The 16,798-nt window shown below is 38.1% G+C and overlaps 2 protein-coding genes across 2 annotated transcripts; both read left to right on the forward strand.

The window, feature by feature from the left end:
• Positions 1 to 1,134: 1,134 nt before the first annotated feature.
• On the forward strand, positions 1,135 to 5,584 carry LOC144642506 (microfibril-associated glycoprotein 4-like). Its single transcript, XM_078501470.1, has 4 exons — positions 1,135 to 1,535; positions 2,574 to 2,655; positions 4,091 to 4,517; positions 5,326 to 5,584. The coding sequence occupies exons 1-4, from the start codon at positions 1,224 to 1,226 to the stop codon at positions 5,540 to 5,542; spliced, it is 1,038 nt and encodes a 345-aa protein (XP_078357596.1). The 5' UTR covers positions 1,135 to 1,223; the 3' UTR covers positions 5,543 to 5,584.
• Positions 5,585 to 8,895: 3,311 nt separating this feature from the next.
• Positions 8,896 to 16,486, forward strand: LOC144641675 (vesicular glutamate transporter 3-like). Its single transcript, XM_078500706.1, has 10 exons — positions 8,896 to 9,098; positions 9,915 to 9,948; positions 11,215 to 11,414; positions 11,640 to 11,727; positions 12,142 to 12,237; positions 13,207 to 13,331; positions 13,575 to 13,730; positions 13,985 to 14,114; positions 14,842 to 15,080; positions 16,276 to 16,486. Exons 1-10 carry the CDS (start codon positions 8,943 to 8,945, stop codon positions 16,444 to 16,446), a joined length of 1,395 nt encoding a protein of 464 aa, XP_078356832.1. The 5' UTR covers positions 8,896 to 8,942; the 3' UTR covers positions 16,447 to 16,486.
• Positions 16,487 to 16,798: the final 312 nt, after the last annotated feature.

A 16,798-nucleotide genomic window follows, 5' to 3' on the forward strand; every position in this document is an offset into this window, starting at 1 on the left:
TAATTTGCGATAGAAATCAAACATCGGCTATAAATATCGATTTTTTTTAAGACGCGCCGAAACAACTTGATAAGTTTAGTCTCAATGTTCAAGTTGTATTCCATTCCCGTCCTAGCCATTCGCAGCCTAAGATGCTTGTTAACAGTTTCAGTGCTCTAGTACAGCAATTGTTAATAAAAATGGACCATCAGTTTTAGGTTTCCTAGGACACAAATATAAATTTTAGCTGTTCAAAAATCTGTTGAAATCCGTGACAAAACTTAAGCCCCTCTTATGATGAGGGTAACCATAGGGTAACCGTGAACAGAGCTCTAAAAGCGGCGAATTAGCACAGCTTAAGGGCCCACTGACGTATATATTTGGACCCGTTGCTACGGACATTCACGGTTATATAGTTTTAGCAATTTTTCTTGTTTAGTTATGGTTGAATCTTTTACTCAGTCCATAACGTAAATATGACGTCATCGGGCCACGCCCATGATCACGTGACCAATAAAGAAAAAGTCTAAAATTTTTGATGTTTTGCATGTTATCAGAAAATCATTCATGGTGTCATGATCTTTATTTGTTTTTGTATCTTGGTAAGTATGGGTTTCATCTCATTATGGAAAATAATTTTTTTAGAGAGATTTAAAATATTGATTTGTCCATAAAATTTTTATTAAAAATGATTTAAGCAAATGAATACTTAGTTATGTTCCCGACCCAGGTTGGAAAAATATAACGTCGAAAAAAAGTGAATCAAATTAAAGACCGCCAAGTATTTAGATTTTTTCTGCAAACCGGAAATCATTTTGTTAACGCATGCGTAATTCATCTGACAAGAGAACAGTGCGCGCGCTAGTTGTACGCGTACGCTTTTGAGATTATTTGCATGTGTAAAAAAAACTGCTTTTCCTGGTTCAATTTAATCTGACTGATTCTCAGATGTGAAGTCAACTATTAGTCAGGAAGTTTTTCGGTAGTTCTTATTGTTTCATCTTAATATTTGGCGAGTTTGAAGAAGTGCTCGAAAGGAAATTTTTTTGCACATCTGGCGCGTACAGATAGCGTGAGTAACCCGTACACGCAATACAGCGCGCGCTCTTTTAGCACCTTAGCAACGCGCGAGAAATCCGTCAGTGGGCCCTTAAAGTATTATCAGTTATTAATTTAACACAGAATACCATTATTATTTGGTTTACTTCAGTCTGTAAATAGTCATTAACTACGTTGAGTGAAGGATGTACATGTATGTACTTCTGGCGTTTTCCCTTGTAAACTGTGTACAAGGTTCAAATCGTATTACGGAATCTCAATTCAAAGCAATCAATTTTGCTGAGGCTGTAGAAGGCCGAAAACTCGAAGGGAACGTCATAAAAGACTTGGAACGGACATCCGAAATATCTTGTCAATTTGAATGCGTGAAAGAAACTCGTTGTTTGTCGTACAACTTTCTTTCCATCCAAGGGAAATGCCAGCTAAGTGACTCGGATCGTTTTGTTGGACACGTAAATTTTAAAAAGGAAGACGGAGCGTTATACAGAGGAATTCAGGTAAAATTTATTGGGGAATAAGAGGTTTGTATCTTATAATTATAGGATGAAGAGATGGGGAAAACGAGCACACTGAAAGGAAATTGAATTTAAAACAAGAAGATAACAATTGTTTTGTAGAAGCATTGATATACCTTGCAAACTATTTTTCAATATTTTACAATGTAAAAGCCTTTAGAAATCTCATCTCAGTGCAATATTTCTAGTTCACTCTTGCTTTCAGAAGAGCGGTTTTCGACATCTTTTTTTTTTAACTACAGCCGAAATATATTTAGAGACATCCCTTATCGCGTAATTTTTTTTTTTTCATCGATTTTAAAATTTGGCCCCGTTTTCCCCTTAAAATTTAAGTCCCGTTAATTTCAAAGACCACATTTTACTGGAGCGTCAATTTCCTATAATAAGACTATTATCTTCAATGTTATGCGAAGAGTAATATTAACCATCTTTTTGCAAGGAACAGTCGGGTTTGCTAATGAAAAGTGAAGAAATCTGTTCAGCATCTTAGCTTTTCGTTTGTGAGGGAAGAAACTACGGGAACAATATGTATATATTAAAAAAGAATAATTTTAGTTTTAACGTAGTTTTCAGTTAAGTTAACTGTATAACTTTGGAGTTTTGTTGCGGATCATAACTGTAATAGGCGTAACTGTGTAACTGTAACATGCACTAGCTTTCTGATTAACTGTTATCCACCTGCATCGTGTTAAAAGTAATCAATTTCAATAGTCTTATAAATGATTGTTTACACCTTGTAATTAGGTTTATTCTAGTTAATACTGTAATCTAGCATCGCGTCTTGTGTTCGTCTTTTCAATAAAGTTGTTAGGGTATTGTGAAATATTCTTGGTTAAGAATTAAAGTCTGGAATGGAGCCAAGTTCTATCTGCTACTCTTGACCTCTCCGAAGATTGCACTTACAGACGCAACTCTCTCGAAGCGAGTGACTATTTCCCCAGGTTTGCAATGCTGTCCTAAAATTGAGAAAAAAATGACCAGCCTAACAACCTATTATCACACTTTCATTTTTCTGCTCAGAGCATCTGCGAAAGAGACAATCCATGCAAAGAAAATGAAGTATGCACTGCTGACTACAAAGCAGGCACTCACTTCTGCAAAGGTAGGTGAACGTTTTAGGTTTCCGCAGCCATTTTGACGACTGTAGATATTTAACAACTATTCATCGAAGTGGAGATGGTTAGTGGTGGATTAGGTAAATATCCAGCTCTAGCCACCGACACTGAGGTGAATAGTTGTTTTAGCATATACCGTAAAATTCCGGTTTAAAGCCCACCCCCGATTATAACCCCCCCCCCCCCCCGGTTATAGACTCATCTACCTGGAAACAAAAAAAATACATCCGATTATAAGCCCCTCCAGATATAAGCCCCCCTTTCCGGATGACAGTACTGAACAGGGAACTTAGAACTTATGCGTTTCTAACTTAAAAACGTATTACGATCAACACTCCCGTGGCTCTTTTCGACACGTTTTTTTCATTCCGCTTATAAGCCCTCCCGGATATAAGCCCCTCCGCTTATAAGCCCACCCAAAACCGCTTACAAAGTTGTATAAGCCCAGGGCTTATAACCGGAATTCTACGGTACTCAAACAGTGAGATCATATAGCCCGAAAGGATGATTTTTGACTAGTTTATTCCTGTCAACAAGTGCAGTTTTCGCGCGTTAGTTGCTCGTAGGTGAACAGCAAAGGATATACGGAGTTTGAGAGACCAATCAACGCGCGCCAAAAACGCTATCCACTGTTTGAGTATATACAAATATAAAATATACTTGAAGGTACAAAATTCAATGACTAAAGACGCCTATCAATTAAAAAATGGAATGACGTTTAAAGACCGTATACTTAAACCCAGAAATTTTTTTCAAGTTCATTCCGACCTCTATTAAGCGGCCGACTATTAAGCGGCCACCCTCCATTAAGAGGCCACTTTCCAAAATCCCGATTTATTTGTCACTGAACTGCTGTATTTGATACCTCTATTCAACGGCGCGCCACCTCTATTTAGCGGCCGCGGCCACCTTTGTGCTGTCGCAAGTATATTATTTATATGGGTTTTACCTCCATTAAGCGGTCAGCAAATAATCGTTCCAAGCGAAAGGGTGACGGATGATACATATCATACTAACTGTTGATGCAAAAAGGATTTAGAAACTTGTCAACGATGTTTTGCATATTTTTCTGTACATTTTCAACCAGAAGAAATACTGTACATTTCAACTACGCGCCCTCTGTGTTAGAGCTAGAACTATGCATAGGCTGGAAATACACTTGATGTTTTGTTACAATGAATTTTGAATCTATCTGCATATATGCTCCCTTTTAAAAAGCAGTTTGCTAAATATAGTCAATAAAATCATGTTTACTGCCATTCCTATCCGATTTATATTGTACCTCTATTAAGCGGCCACTTTTCAAAGTCCCGAGGGTGGCCGCTTAAGTTCCAAACTTTGGCATTTTCGGGAAAGAAACATATTTAAATTAAACAAATCTTTTAAAATTCATAATTCAAACAGACTTTTTTTTCATTTTAGAATGCCCCAGAAACTGTCGTGATCATTACAAAAAAGGCTTCACAACTGACGGTGTCTATTTGGTTTGTCCTGACAAACAAGAACCCATTCAAGTGCTGTGTGACATGACAACTGAGGGCGGTGGTTGGACAACTTTTCAAAGGCGTATGGATGGATCCGTGGACTTCTTTCTCGACTGGGCATCGTACAAAAAAGGTTTTGGAAATCTGAATGGAGAGTTCTGGCTCGGAAACGATAATCTTCACCGCCTGACCGCGTCTGCTAACATGATGCTTCGTTTCGATATGGAAGATAACGAAGGTGACCGAAGATATGCCGAGTACACGACCTTTTCCGTGGCCGACGAGAATGATAACTATCGAGTGACGATCGACGGATACCAAGGCACGGCGGGAGACTCGCTGGTATCTCTTTATCAACCCATCAAGTATGTTATAAGCATTTTGTTTCACAATAATTTGCAGTGTCCATTACAGCGGATTCAGGTTGTGCGTTTAACGGTCTAAGTTGTCGTGTTCGTTGTCACGGTTGATTAATTGCGTTTCGAGGCAAAATGTTGACGTTGCTACGTGGGAATGACAAAGCACGTTGTCACTTGTCCAGCGACTGTTACTATAAGGGATATTCGTGTCTTTGGCCATTATGGCGATTGAAATCAAGATAAAATACTCCAACTATTCTACAAAAAGAACAACTCCAGTATTTTTCACAACCCGCTTTTTCCTAGACAGAACAGTGTCATTTTGCCTCGGAACGTAATCAATCAACCGTGACAACAAAAGCGACAACTGAGATCGTTAAACGCTGAACCTGAATCTAATCAGTAAATATTTAGCAATTATTGGACGAGGCTTGGATACGGCGGATAACACTCACCGAGATCTGCATCATTCTTCATTTCATACGAAAATGGAATCCAATAATTGTTTTATTATTCATTCAAAATATTTCCAGAGCTCTAACGAAGAAATTTATTTTGAATAAATGAGCATTGCAGAATCACTAAGAAACGATGGAGCTAGACTGAGTCGTGTAGTATCTCTCGTAAGCTTGTTATTCTACTGGTCCGTTAGTGTTGCAGTGACTATTGGTTCGGGCATGGTTATTATGGTTCGGGGGATGGAGGCATTATCTCTGTTATTTTTTATCGTTCTCTCTATGGGCAGCGAGCCATTCATGTAGCAGCACCTACACCCCTTAATAGATTTACTTTTTCCTCATTTTTGCCCTTTTAGTAAAATGAAGTTCTCGACTATAGACAGAGACAATGACGGCAGTGCAACCAACTGCGCTTTGGGTTATAAAGGAGCCTGGTGGTATAGAGCATGTCATGATGCTAATCCCAATGGTCTGTATCAAGGGGGAAGAAAAGGAGAAGGAATCACATGGTTGTCATTTAGAGGCCAAGATTATTCCTTAAAGTACATGGAGATCAAAGTTCGACCAATTTAACACTTTCGGTACTGAGTGTTTTAGTATACAGCTTTTTCAATTATTGAACGTTGTCAGATCCAAGCCAAAAGCTTAAAGACAAGACAGAATAGTGGTGTGGGTATCATGACTGGAATTTTGCATATCGTTCTAAAGAAAATATACAATTTTGTATTTTTGCACGCGAATAATTCTTGAATTTGTTGAGTTTAGAAAAGTCTTCTAAAATTGAGTGAGACATAAAGTTCTTTGTTTTTACATGTCTGCAGAAGAAGAATAAGTGCAAATTGCGGTCTTGTCTTTAAGCTTTGGTTGGACAACGTTAATTGAAATATACGAGCTGTATAGTAGAGCTCCGGACCTTGTAGATAACTTTCTAAAGCAAAGCTAACCCAACTATTGACTCCAAATCGTGCCAAAAAGGGCCAATGGTCCTTGTACCACTTTTTACGACATTTTTTGTATAATTAGCTGTTACGTATTGCTTCGTACTTTAGTATGAAAACATGAACTTCCTTCTTCAAAGAAAGCGTTGGCCGCACAACAGAGTGCCTTTTGGGAAACCACGTATTGCAGATCTAATGTTTACGACCTTTTTAATTGTCATTTAAAAATTTAATTCTTGATAAAGGTTTAAAGTTTTCCAAAAGTCCTTCAAAAAAGACCTGAAACTATTGTAAAAGGGTCTTATAAGAAAAATGGAATATTAAACGATTTTAGAACTATGCGTGTTAGGCCATTGTAAGGTACTGTATAAGTAATTTAGATATCAAAATATTTGGATAATTTAGTATCACTTTTGAAACCCACCTCTGTGAGTCCTCCGCTGTCAAAGGTTTTTAAATTGTTTTACAATTAGCTTGTAGTTTTAGGTATCTATGTAACCTTACTTAATTATTATGTTGTTTTTTTTGTGGTACCATAGTTAACGTGTTTTTCATGTATGTGTTACCTCGTTTCGGTCATGTAGTAACTACAATATAGTACAGGACCAACCTTAAAGACTAAGAGACAGTCTTGGTGGAACAAAGTGGCCACCCCTGGGCATTACGTGAAGGACATTAAAGGGACTGTGTCACGGATTTAAGCCAAATTAAGGCATGAGAAATAAGCATCAAATTTAGAGAAAATATAAAAATAACCTCTAAAAACAGTGAAGGAACATTTCAATGACACAGCAAATGCAAAAGAAGGTACGGATGGCCAAAAGTGACGAAGATGGAAACGGATTGCGATATGGGACTTTGAAATGTTGTTGGGCTGAACAGTTTTCAATGTTAATCTCGTTTGCTTGTAACTTTATTATATATAATTCCCGGGAGGCACATTTTTTTTGCGATGAAGCTATCGTTTTGTCATTGGCATCCACAGGGGTAATTCCTTTGCAAGCATTAAGTTTGCAATAATAAACTTAACTTTAAATTATAATGCCGGGAGGCACCTTTGGTTGCAATGAAGCTGTAGTTTTGTCATTTAGATCCAGATTCTTTTCAAAAGGTAAGTTTTATAGCAAATTTGTGGCAAAACTTTATAAAATAAACTTTACTCAGCCATGACACAGTCCCTTTAAAGGCTGTGCCAATTGGCACTGATTATGAAAGAGAAATATCGTATCCATGCACGTGAAGAAACTATGAAAAAGTTCACATAGTTACACATATCTTTTAAAGTAAATTTTTTGGGGGAATGAATGAGTCAAATTACTCAGAAAATAACATTTTATTTCGTATTTTCTGTGTTATTTGACTTGTGAACGCTTCTGAACGCTATGCGGGTGAATGTGTGATGTAATTTGGGTCAGATGATATTTTTTATTAAGGGCGTATTTATTTGCAACATACGCGTATAGCCGTTTCATTTACCCTTTGAATTTTTTTTATTTTCGCGCTAAACCGCAAAAAAAATTTCAACGGGAAAATGCGACGATTACGCGTATGTTGCAAATAAATCCACCCCAAAAATGCTGTGTAAAATTTTTTTTTTCACTCAGTTGTGCACCTAGGTACCTTTTTTTCTGTATTAAAATTAATTTTAATAAATCTCGAACTCTTTTTCTTTTACACCTAACATAAGAAACGAAACCGATAAAGAAGACTCTCGCGGTATAAGAAGGTCAAGAGATGGCAAACCAAAGTTGTAACTCGTTGCCATCAAAGATAGAAATAAAGCTTCCGTTTATTGTTTTTGGACTAGTCTATTTTTCCAACGCCAACATCAATTCAAAAATTTCTTTTAGTTCCTTTTTTTTTCAAACATTTCCTTTACTTCTTAGCTTGGGTAGGCTCTAATTTTGTCAGAGTCTTTAGGGTCCTCGGTCAGCGTCTTGTACCGAAGAGGCCGAGGACTGGTTACGAAATTGGGTAGCCTCAGTTGCAAGCGGAGGGTGATTCTATGGGCCAGAAGAGAATGATCGCGGGCGCAACGAAACAAACAAGGCTACTTGTTATGAGAATCTGACTTATGATCAAAGAATATTTTGTGAAATTAACAGGTCCTTCTTGTGATAACCTGCTGACTGAATTTATTATTTGTAAAGGATTGAACATAAGAATGAACATTCACAATACAACGCTAAAAAAGGAACGGATTCCAATTGATTATAATTCATTTTACTTAACGTCACGGCTGGTGTATTGGTGTTTCTAAACAATGAAACTTCCTTCTTTTGGAAAATTAGTGCTTTCTTCTGAAAACATTTTACATTGTTTCAGAAAACCAATATGGCCGCCGTCAAAACTTTGTTTCTTGCACTGTTGATTTGCTAGTGCTGACACTTAGCATTTATACAACCTTTTTTCACGTGCTTTTTTGTCTTTGTAAATAAATTTCGACTTTTACGTTAACCACGGGCGTATTTATGTTATCTTATTCGTTTTTGGTTTTAAATAAAAAGTCAAGTAATAATCCTCGCGGCCAATAAATTTAATGATTGGCACTTGCCAAAAAAATTGATTTGCTTAATAGCTCTCGTTTAAATCTGAAATGTGTGCTTCTTGAACGTAACCCCAGCAAATGAATGGAGGCTAAAATTTCAAAACCGAGAGCTACACCTGCAAATGAAGGCAAAAATCTCTTCGCTAGTGACAAAGACCTCTGGTGCCTCACACGGTACTCAATTGAAAACCTGCTTGCTTGCTTGTCTGCGGGGCGAGTTTCAATAAATAATTAGCTCAAAATAATAGGCTATAATCTTTGCAATGTTTCACTATGGAATATAGAAAATATTGTTTCGGAGTTTAAATTTTTGAGAATGTAAAATGAGAAATAATTGCTCATTTTGGAAATGTGCTTTGGAGTCAGTGTCGAGTGATTGCAAATGCAAGGGAACAACGGGTCACACGACACCACCGAACGTGCCAAGGAGACTTTAGTGCTTGTTACCGTTTGCATCGAAAATTGTTTAATGTTTATCTAACGTGAAATGCCTGTTTACGCTCCCCCGAAACGCTATGTGTTGTCTGGAATGATTTTCATTGGATTCTTTGTTATGTCTGGTTTGAGGGTAAACTTGAACGTAGCTATCGGTGCCATGGTGAACAATCACACTGCTGTAGTCGACGGACAGACAATCTGCAGGGTAAGACGAGGTACAGTCAACTCTCACTATAACGGACACCTTCGGGACCACAATTTGGTGTCAGCAATAGAGAAAGCCCGAAGTAGCGGGAGTTATTTTAAGTAATTCTTATAATTATTAGCTGGGACTTCAACTCCTGTCCGTAATAGCGAGGTGTCCGCATAGCGGGAGTTGACTGTATTGTATAATCAATATAAGACATCTAACCTTGAGGTAAAAATATATTTTGCCTTTTAACCTCAGTGAAAATTTTAAAACATTATATAAGAAATTATGACAGTTATAAACGGATAGAAATGTCATTAGCCACTGATTATGATTACGGAACATAATATCATTTTCCTTAATTGGGTGTTTAAGACGCTAGGACGCACTAACGCACTACTTTAGCAATATTTGCCGCACTAAATTAAAACAAAACTGACACAATTTTTAAAGTAACTTATAATTTACGGAGATGAAAGATTATTTCATAAATTTAACAAAGGGGTTTGTCGGGACTATTATTTTCACAAATAAAACTGATGAAAATAGGTTTGAGGCAGACAATTATGAGACATTTCATGATAAATGCGTTTGGTTTAGTTGGCTTGAATCACAAAAAGGTTTTAAACTTGTAATAGGGCTTTAGGGATTTTGTAATAAATCCTTCTGACATTGGTTTCCAAGACAACCCGCATAATTATAACGGTCGGCTCTGTTTGAAATTATGGCAAGAATTCTTTCTTTAGTCGACGATCTGACACCATCTTAATATTCATACCAGTTTTTCAGCTGAATGTATTACTTACATTTGGTCATAAATGTTTTCAACAGGAAGCAGAATTCAAATGGGAGCCTGAACTAAAAGGTTAGAAAATAACAAATAAATATGATAAATTTGTAAATATGACATAATTCAACCTTTTAGGTTGCGAAGTTGTATTAATAAACTATCTATCTATCTATCTAATAACCAAAAAAACTTCTATAAATCCCTTTTTAACACCACGTGATTCAGTCACCCCTGGTAGATATTTATGTCTCACCAAAGTTGCTTGGTGGCTTCTCATCCGGGGGGGGGGGGGGGGGGGGGTTCTCCCATAAATTTCGGATAGGGGTGTGCCGCCAAGGTTCTTAAACCCTGACCCTATTTAAGGATAAAGAAAGCGAAAATTGATACCCTTTTTAAGGCCCAAAACCGAAAAATGACACACTATTCAAGGGGAGGAGAGACGTTCCGTGACGACCCAAATAACGGCTAACCGCGCACGGCAAGACACAAATCTTTATAAAATCGCTTTTCTAATACCTGAACTGAAAATTCAGTTTTCAGATATCTTTTTTTCGTTTAGCTGGGCATTTATTTTAGCTAATAGAATTTAGGTACCCTATCTAAGGATCACAGCGGGAACAAATTGCCAAAAGGAGCAAAAATGATACCCTATTTAAGGACCGAGAACCTAAAAAACCATACCCTATCGGGCGGCACATACCTATATAGGCCACATATGGGAGTACCCCCCCCCCCCCCCAGGCTTCTCATTGGCGAGCTCGAAGTTCCTGGGAATATATGAGTCCGTAAAAGTCCTTTAACGTCAAAATCGTGACGTCAAGATCAAGCAGGATTGGTACACCTAGCACAGCGCTAGTAACCGACTGTAATTTAAGTAAGGTGCAGTAGTTAGAATGGCAACAATGGCCGTTTTAACACCAGAGATGGACAAATCATCTTAGTGTCAGTGCAAACGGGACGGACACCATTTTGGACGTAGAAGTCGTCTAATTTTGTTCGTCGATTTGGCCGTCTGGGAAGACGATTTTTTTGAGGACGACTTGGCCGTCTGGACGGACAAATCGTCTAAAAGCCGTCTTAAATTCACACTAGACGAACAACTCGTCAGACGACTTGTCCGTCTTGACGATTTGTTCGTCTTCTAGTGTGAAAACAGCCAATGTCATATCATTACGCACAACAATGCACAGAACTGATCATAACAAGACTACATGGCCAAGAGACGACTTATGTAAAAATAACCTTGATAGATAGTTTCTCGTTACCGCTCTTGGAAGCAGTTGTATCCATTTATGGCTCTGCATGTTGTATAAATTAATATTATTATGTTCTTTTCGTTAGGCGTAATTCTAGGTGCATTCTATTACGGTTACATGGTGTTTCAAATCCCTGGTGGATGGTTAGCGTTACGAGTAGGCGGGGCGCGTCTTTTCGGAGCAGCAATTCTTACTGCATCTGTGTTTACTTTGTTAACTCCCATGGCAACTCGCTGGAGCCCGGCTGCTCTTATTCTGTTGAGAATATTAGAAGGCCTCGTGCTGGTAAGACTATTCACTTTAACTAATAGATTATTGAAAACGTGGAAATCCTTTTTTTCTGATGTGTTGTCAAGTACAACTGTAAAAAAATTCTAGCGCGCGATTAACGCCATAATATAAAAACATCAATAATTTATCCTTGTCTAGCTATGGAGCCAGGAAATAACTTCGTCGACCTGACTTTTGAGTAAATCGCGATATTATAATTCCTGTGTTTGGTGTTGCTAGGGTGTTTTATTCCCGTGTAACCATGCTATGTGGAGTCGTTGGGCGCCGTCGGCTGAGAGAACAACGCTGGTGACCGTGTCCATAACAGGTTTGTTTTTCAATTTTACGACCTTGGGGGTTTAGCTCTTTAGACAATATAAGAGCCTTGGCATCGAGGTTGGTTTGATTTGGAGCTTTATCACACTGTGCGCTACGATAAATACCCTTTCTGCATACTAGTATAACCTTTTAATGTATAAAAAACAATCCCATCAGCTCATCTCATAGCATAGTGCACCCTTAACCAGAGAAGAGAGGAAATACAAATACTAGTACTATACAAAAATTAGAAGTATATACGCCATGGTTTGAACAAAGGTTAGATGCTGTCTACAAATTTTTCGATCAAAGCCTTAAAGAAGAAGCAGTGATTAGAAGAAAGCTGATAATGACGCACAAAGGCCTCGCATAACGCTTTTAAAAAATGTCTTTTAAGCACTATTTGTGTGTTACACTTCCGCAGGAGCGAGTATCGGCTATTTACTTACCATGCCCGTTTCCGGTCTATTGACCAAATATGGCTTCGACGGAGGCTGGGCCTCTGTCTTTTATTGCTTTGGTAAGTTCGTGTGTCCCTCCTAGATTCATCGTTTTTTGTAAATTGTGTTAGCAAAAATAATAACGTATTTTTTAAACTGATCATGACAATAACTATAACATGACTATAACACTCTTTTATCGCATCTATATGTGTTCTGTATGGGGTTGGTCTTGCAATCAGCAATACTGAATGATTATCCTGCAAAATCGCACGGAATATCCCCTGATAGTTGGCTAAAATCAGATGATTTTCCACAAGACTACGCAGGATAATTGTTTTATTGTCAACGAAAATATTTTTCAGCTCAATATACTGCAGTTATGCAGCGCTTTGTAAGACTTCGGACGAAACTTGGCTCTGGCTACGCATATCTGTTATGTACGGATGACAGATAACAAAGATTCTGACCATATATGGGCATCGAAACAATTTCATTTTTTCATTTTATTTATTTATTCCATTTCAAAATAACAAAGATAAATATAAAGTGATACAAGTAAAGAAGAGAAATGGAAAAGGGCAAAGTATAGCTAGCTAATTGGATGCCCTTGTTTAAATTTGTTAAATATTCCCGGGAATAGTAGATAGTAACGGAGGCTTTCGTTATACAATTTAGAATAAAAATCAGCGAAAATAAATGACGTTTCGATGACTTTTTTAGAATTTGATAATGATGAACCGCGATTCATCGAAACGTCATTTATTTTCGCTGATTTTTAATTCTAAATAGTAGATAGGACCATTGATTTACAGGTTAAAGAGTTACCAATAGAGTATATTTTTTTGCATTTGCTGATTACCACACTCATTTAAAGAACTAATCCTAGCAGTATGCTGAAATTGAGTGTTTTACATTTTAACCTAGGAGTAGCATTGCCACAAGCTTCAGGTCGGTTATCGGAAGGTTATGGGTTCGACTCCTGTTAAGAGAGGGCGGATTTGTTTTGCGACTACCTTGAATGATTAACATCTTTTTTCATTGTTTAGGTGTGTTCGGTATTGTGTGGTATGTTGTCTGGGTGATGGTGGTATATGAATCACCTGCATTACATCCTACGATATCAAATGAAGAGAAAAATTTAATACAAGAAACTGCCTTGGATCTATCCAAGGTAAACTATACGCAACAGTATTGTGTTTCCTAAGAATTAAGTAAAAGAAACGCCTAGTACAAGTTACGTTGATAAAGTTAAATCACGCCATAGCAAATTTGTTAAGCTGACGTTTTGAGAATAAGCCCTTATTTGGAGCAACATCAGCATGAGTGTGTTAATTAACTAGATGTTGAGTTATACTTTAGTAGTTTATAATGAGTTTTAAAAGCCTAATACACGTGTTTTTTTTTATTATCTCAGGTGGACAAGATTGTTATTCCTTGGAAATCTATTCTACTGTCACCACCCGTGTGGGGAATAATTGCTGCTAACTTTGCTTTAGACTGGGCATTTTATATTTTGCTTATATCGATGCCAATTTTTCTATTAGATGTCATGAAAACATCCATCACCAAGGTAAGCTCATTAAAAGACGGCGGTCCTTTTCAACTTCTTTTTGCATAACTAGAAATTGTCTTGTTTTATAGATAATAAAAAGTTAAACGATTATAAACACGCTAACGAAAACAGAACTAGATAGGGTCGCTGGTTTAGTGTAAGAACTGTTTATTTCACATGTAATTTTCTAGTGCCACACAGTATTTGGAACTATTGTTCTTTTTATAAAAATTCCACATATGATTACTTATTTCGTTTTTTATATTTTTTAGATGGGTTTCTTAGCTGCGACACCTTTTCTCGTCAAAGGGCTGTGCTCTCCAATGTCGGGACTAGCCGCAGACGTTCTTAGAAAGAGCACAGTGTCAACAAAAAATGTTAGAAAAGTGTTTTACGCTGCAGGTAAGCTACATGTTTGAGTCTTTCGGGTGGTCGTTTGTTCGTTCGTTCGTTCGTTCGTTCTTTCGTTCGTTCGTTCGTTCTTTCGTTCGTTCGTTCGTTCGTTCGTTCGTTCGTTCGTTCGTTCGTTCGTTCGTTCGTTCGTTCGTTCATTCGTTCGTTTTCGTTCGTTCGTTCGTTCGTTCGGTCGTTCGTTTGTTCGTTTGTCGTTCGTTCGTTCGTTCGGCCGGTAGGTCGTTCGGTCGTTCGGTTGGTCGTTTGGCCGTTCGGTTGGTCGTTTGGTCGTTCGGTCATTCGTTCGTTCGTTTGTTCGTTCGTTCGTTCGGACGGTCGGTTGGTCGCTTGCTGCTCATTGTCTGTCTGTCTGTCTGTCTGTCTGTCTGTCTGTCTGTCTGTCTGTCTGTCTGTCTGTCTGTCTACCTCGGCCTACATTTCCTTATTACTTCAAGTTTTATACGGGTATAATAAACAATAGACCTCTTTAGCTTCGTTGTTTGTTGTCCCATTTTAGACCACGTGATGTTACCCTTGAGAATTACCTCTTTCAACTTCAAACGGATCGTGGAAATGAATGAATAATTTCCAGATCATGATGGACAAAGGAACAATTCTCTGGAGAGTATCACATGATCTGAAATGGACAATTTACATACGTAGCTAAAAAGGTCTATTGCAATAACTGATGTTCCAAAGTGCCTCACCATTGTTTCTTTGTCTTATTTCCTAACAGGGGCTGTAGCAAGTGGGTTTTTAGTTCTGATAGCAGGTTACTCTTTAAACGTAACAGTTGTTGTTATCTGCATGAGTCTTGCTGGATTGACTACGTCACTAGCATTCCCAGCATACACTGTGAACATGTTGGACATAGCTCCGCGCTACTCTAGTATCATTATGGGAGTATGCAACACGGTTGGAACAACAGCCGGTTTTGTTAGTCCAACTATTGTGGGCTTTATCACGCAGGAGGAGGTGGGTGTCTTACAATATATGCCTAAGGACTCTTTTTTCATGCGATTAATTCCTCCCCCTCCCCCCCATCACAAGGGACCAGTTTGAGGTTTGATCAGATGGTGTGCTCTAAGGAATGATTTTAATTTCCGCGCGCATGATACCGCAAATAAGAGACATTAAACGGGTTTCTGTAGTGCTACGTTACCACTATGAAATATATCTAGTTGATCCCCAGACGTCACTTGAGCCGCGGGAAGAAGTAAACACAAGAAGAGAGACGGCTGCCTCGTGCGGAGAGGGGGGCGGGGGGGGATTACTTGGGATAGTTTGGGTGGGGGTGCTTCGCTGGGGTCTAGGAACCCCTACCATGTCTCAGACCAAAAAAGGCCCAAGTTTGCTACTCCATCTCAGGTTGAAGAGTTAAGACTACTGATAACCTTTTTGGGTGCCTTTCAGAAAATGTTTTGTACGCGCGTCATTTTTGTTGAAAACAAGGCTTACCATATATCTCTAGAAAGGTAATGAAATGCAGAATCCAAATTAAATGACATTTAAAAATTTTATGGCTACGGTTAGTGTGTGCGGGCCTTCAAACTCGAAACCGTCACCCGCCTTCGCATTTTCACTTACAACAAAACAAACTGCACTATATCATCAGCACTTGATAGGCTACCAAAGTGTGTGGAAGGATCTTTCTATTCGCTATTGAGAAATTAGGATTTGTAGTTGGCCAATAGAATATTTTTCGTTTCGCGTCACGTAAAGAGGTGTCACAGTAGAAACATTTCGAATATTTTAAAAGCCCGACACAATTTTGTGGACCAATATCCTATGATCATTTGGCCCAATTTCGTAAAAATCCGACAAATCTACATACCCTATTAATTCAGCGAAGTGAACATCGATTGTTTCGAATTTGAAGGCTTGTGTGCGCTATCTGATGTTAATGTTAATATGTTTGGATTCTATATTTCATTACCTTTCCAGAGTTATAAAGTTAGCCGTGTTTTCAAAGAAAATGATGACCAAAGATTTTCCGAAAAGGACCCGAAAAGGTGATAAGTAACGTTAAATTGTACCCCAGTCTCAGACTGGAATAGAAGTGGATATTTCTATTTTAAATATTTTCCCAAAATACTTTAACATCCGCTATTTATTTAACTCATTCTTAACCCCTTAAGCTAAAAGTGAGGCATTTTTGTTCCTTTTGTAGACTGCAGAAGAGTGGCAAACAGTGTTCTGGTTGACTTTTGCAATTTTAGTGGGAGGAACCGTAATATTTTGTGCGCTGCTGTCAGGAGAGCGCCAAGAGTGGGACAAAACTGAAACAAACTCGGCCACGGAGGATGACACTATGGAATCACAAAGCGCTGCCGGCAGCTAATATGGATCTGCATTGCGTGGTCCCGCGAGTGGATTCTATCAATGGTCTATTAGAAGGGACCATTTAGGACGAATTTGACAAGCTAAGAGACGCTTTGTTTATATAAAAACCATCAGTGATGGTTTGATTTTGTAAAAGAGTACTCGATGAATGATAGGTACCCATTTTGGAGGTGAAGATGAATAACGATGGAGAGAATGGGACTGGGTTACAATTAGGTGGACAAACTTCGAAACACAAACGCAAGCTAACGTTTTCAATTTGCCTATTTTTTGAAGTTTTGCTAGGATAAATTATATTTGACTTTCAACTAGACCATTTCAAACAAATTAAAGCGAGATTCTATTCACCT

This window comes from Oculina patagonica, chromosome 2, assembly GCF_052425735.1.
Source record: "Oculina patagonica isolate OP01 chromosome 2, crgOcupat, whole genome shotgun sequence".
Lineage (NCBI taxonomy): Eukaryota > Metazoa > Cnidaria > Anthozoa > Scleractinia > Oculinidae > Oculina > Oculina patagonica.

Coding starts and splice junctions, on each gene's coding strand:
- LOC144642506 (XM_078501470.1), top strand. CDS start 1,224: ATGTACATGTATGTACTTCTGGCGTTTTCCCTTGTAAACTGTGTACAA. Junction 1,536..2,573: donor CGTTATACAGAGGAATTCAG/GTAAAATTTATT, acceptor TTTTCTGCTCAG/AGCATCTGCGAAAGAGACAA. Junction 2,656..4,090: donor AGGCACTCACTTCTGCAAAG/GTAGGTGAACGT, acceptor TTTTCATTTTAG/AATGCCCCAGAAACTGTCGT.
- LOC144641675 (XM_078500706.1), top strand. CDS start 8,943: ATGCCTGTTTACGCTCCCCCGAAACGCTATGTGTTGTCTGGAATGATT. Junction 13,731..13,984: donor TGAAAACATCCATCACCAAG/GTAAGCTCATTA, acceptor TATATTTTTTAG/ATGGGTTTCTTAGCTGCGAC. Junction 15,081..16,275: donor GCTTTATCACGCAGGAGGAG/GTGGGTGTCTTA, acceptor TTCCTTTTGTAG/ACTGCAGAAGAGTGGCAAAC.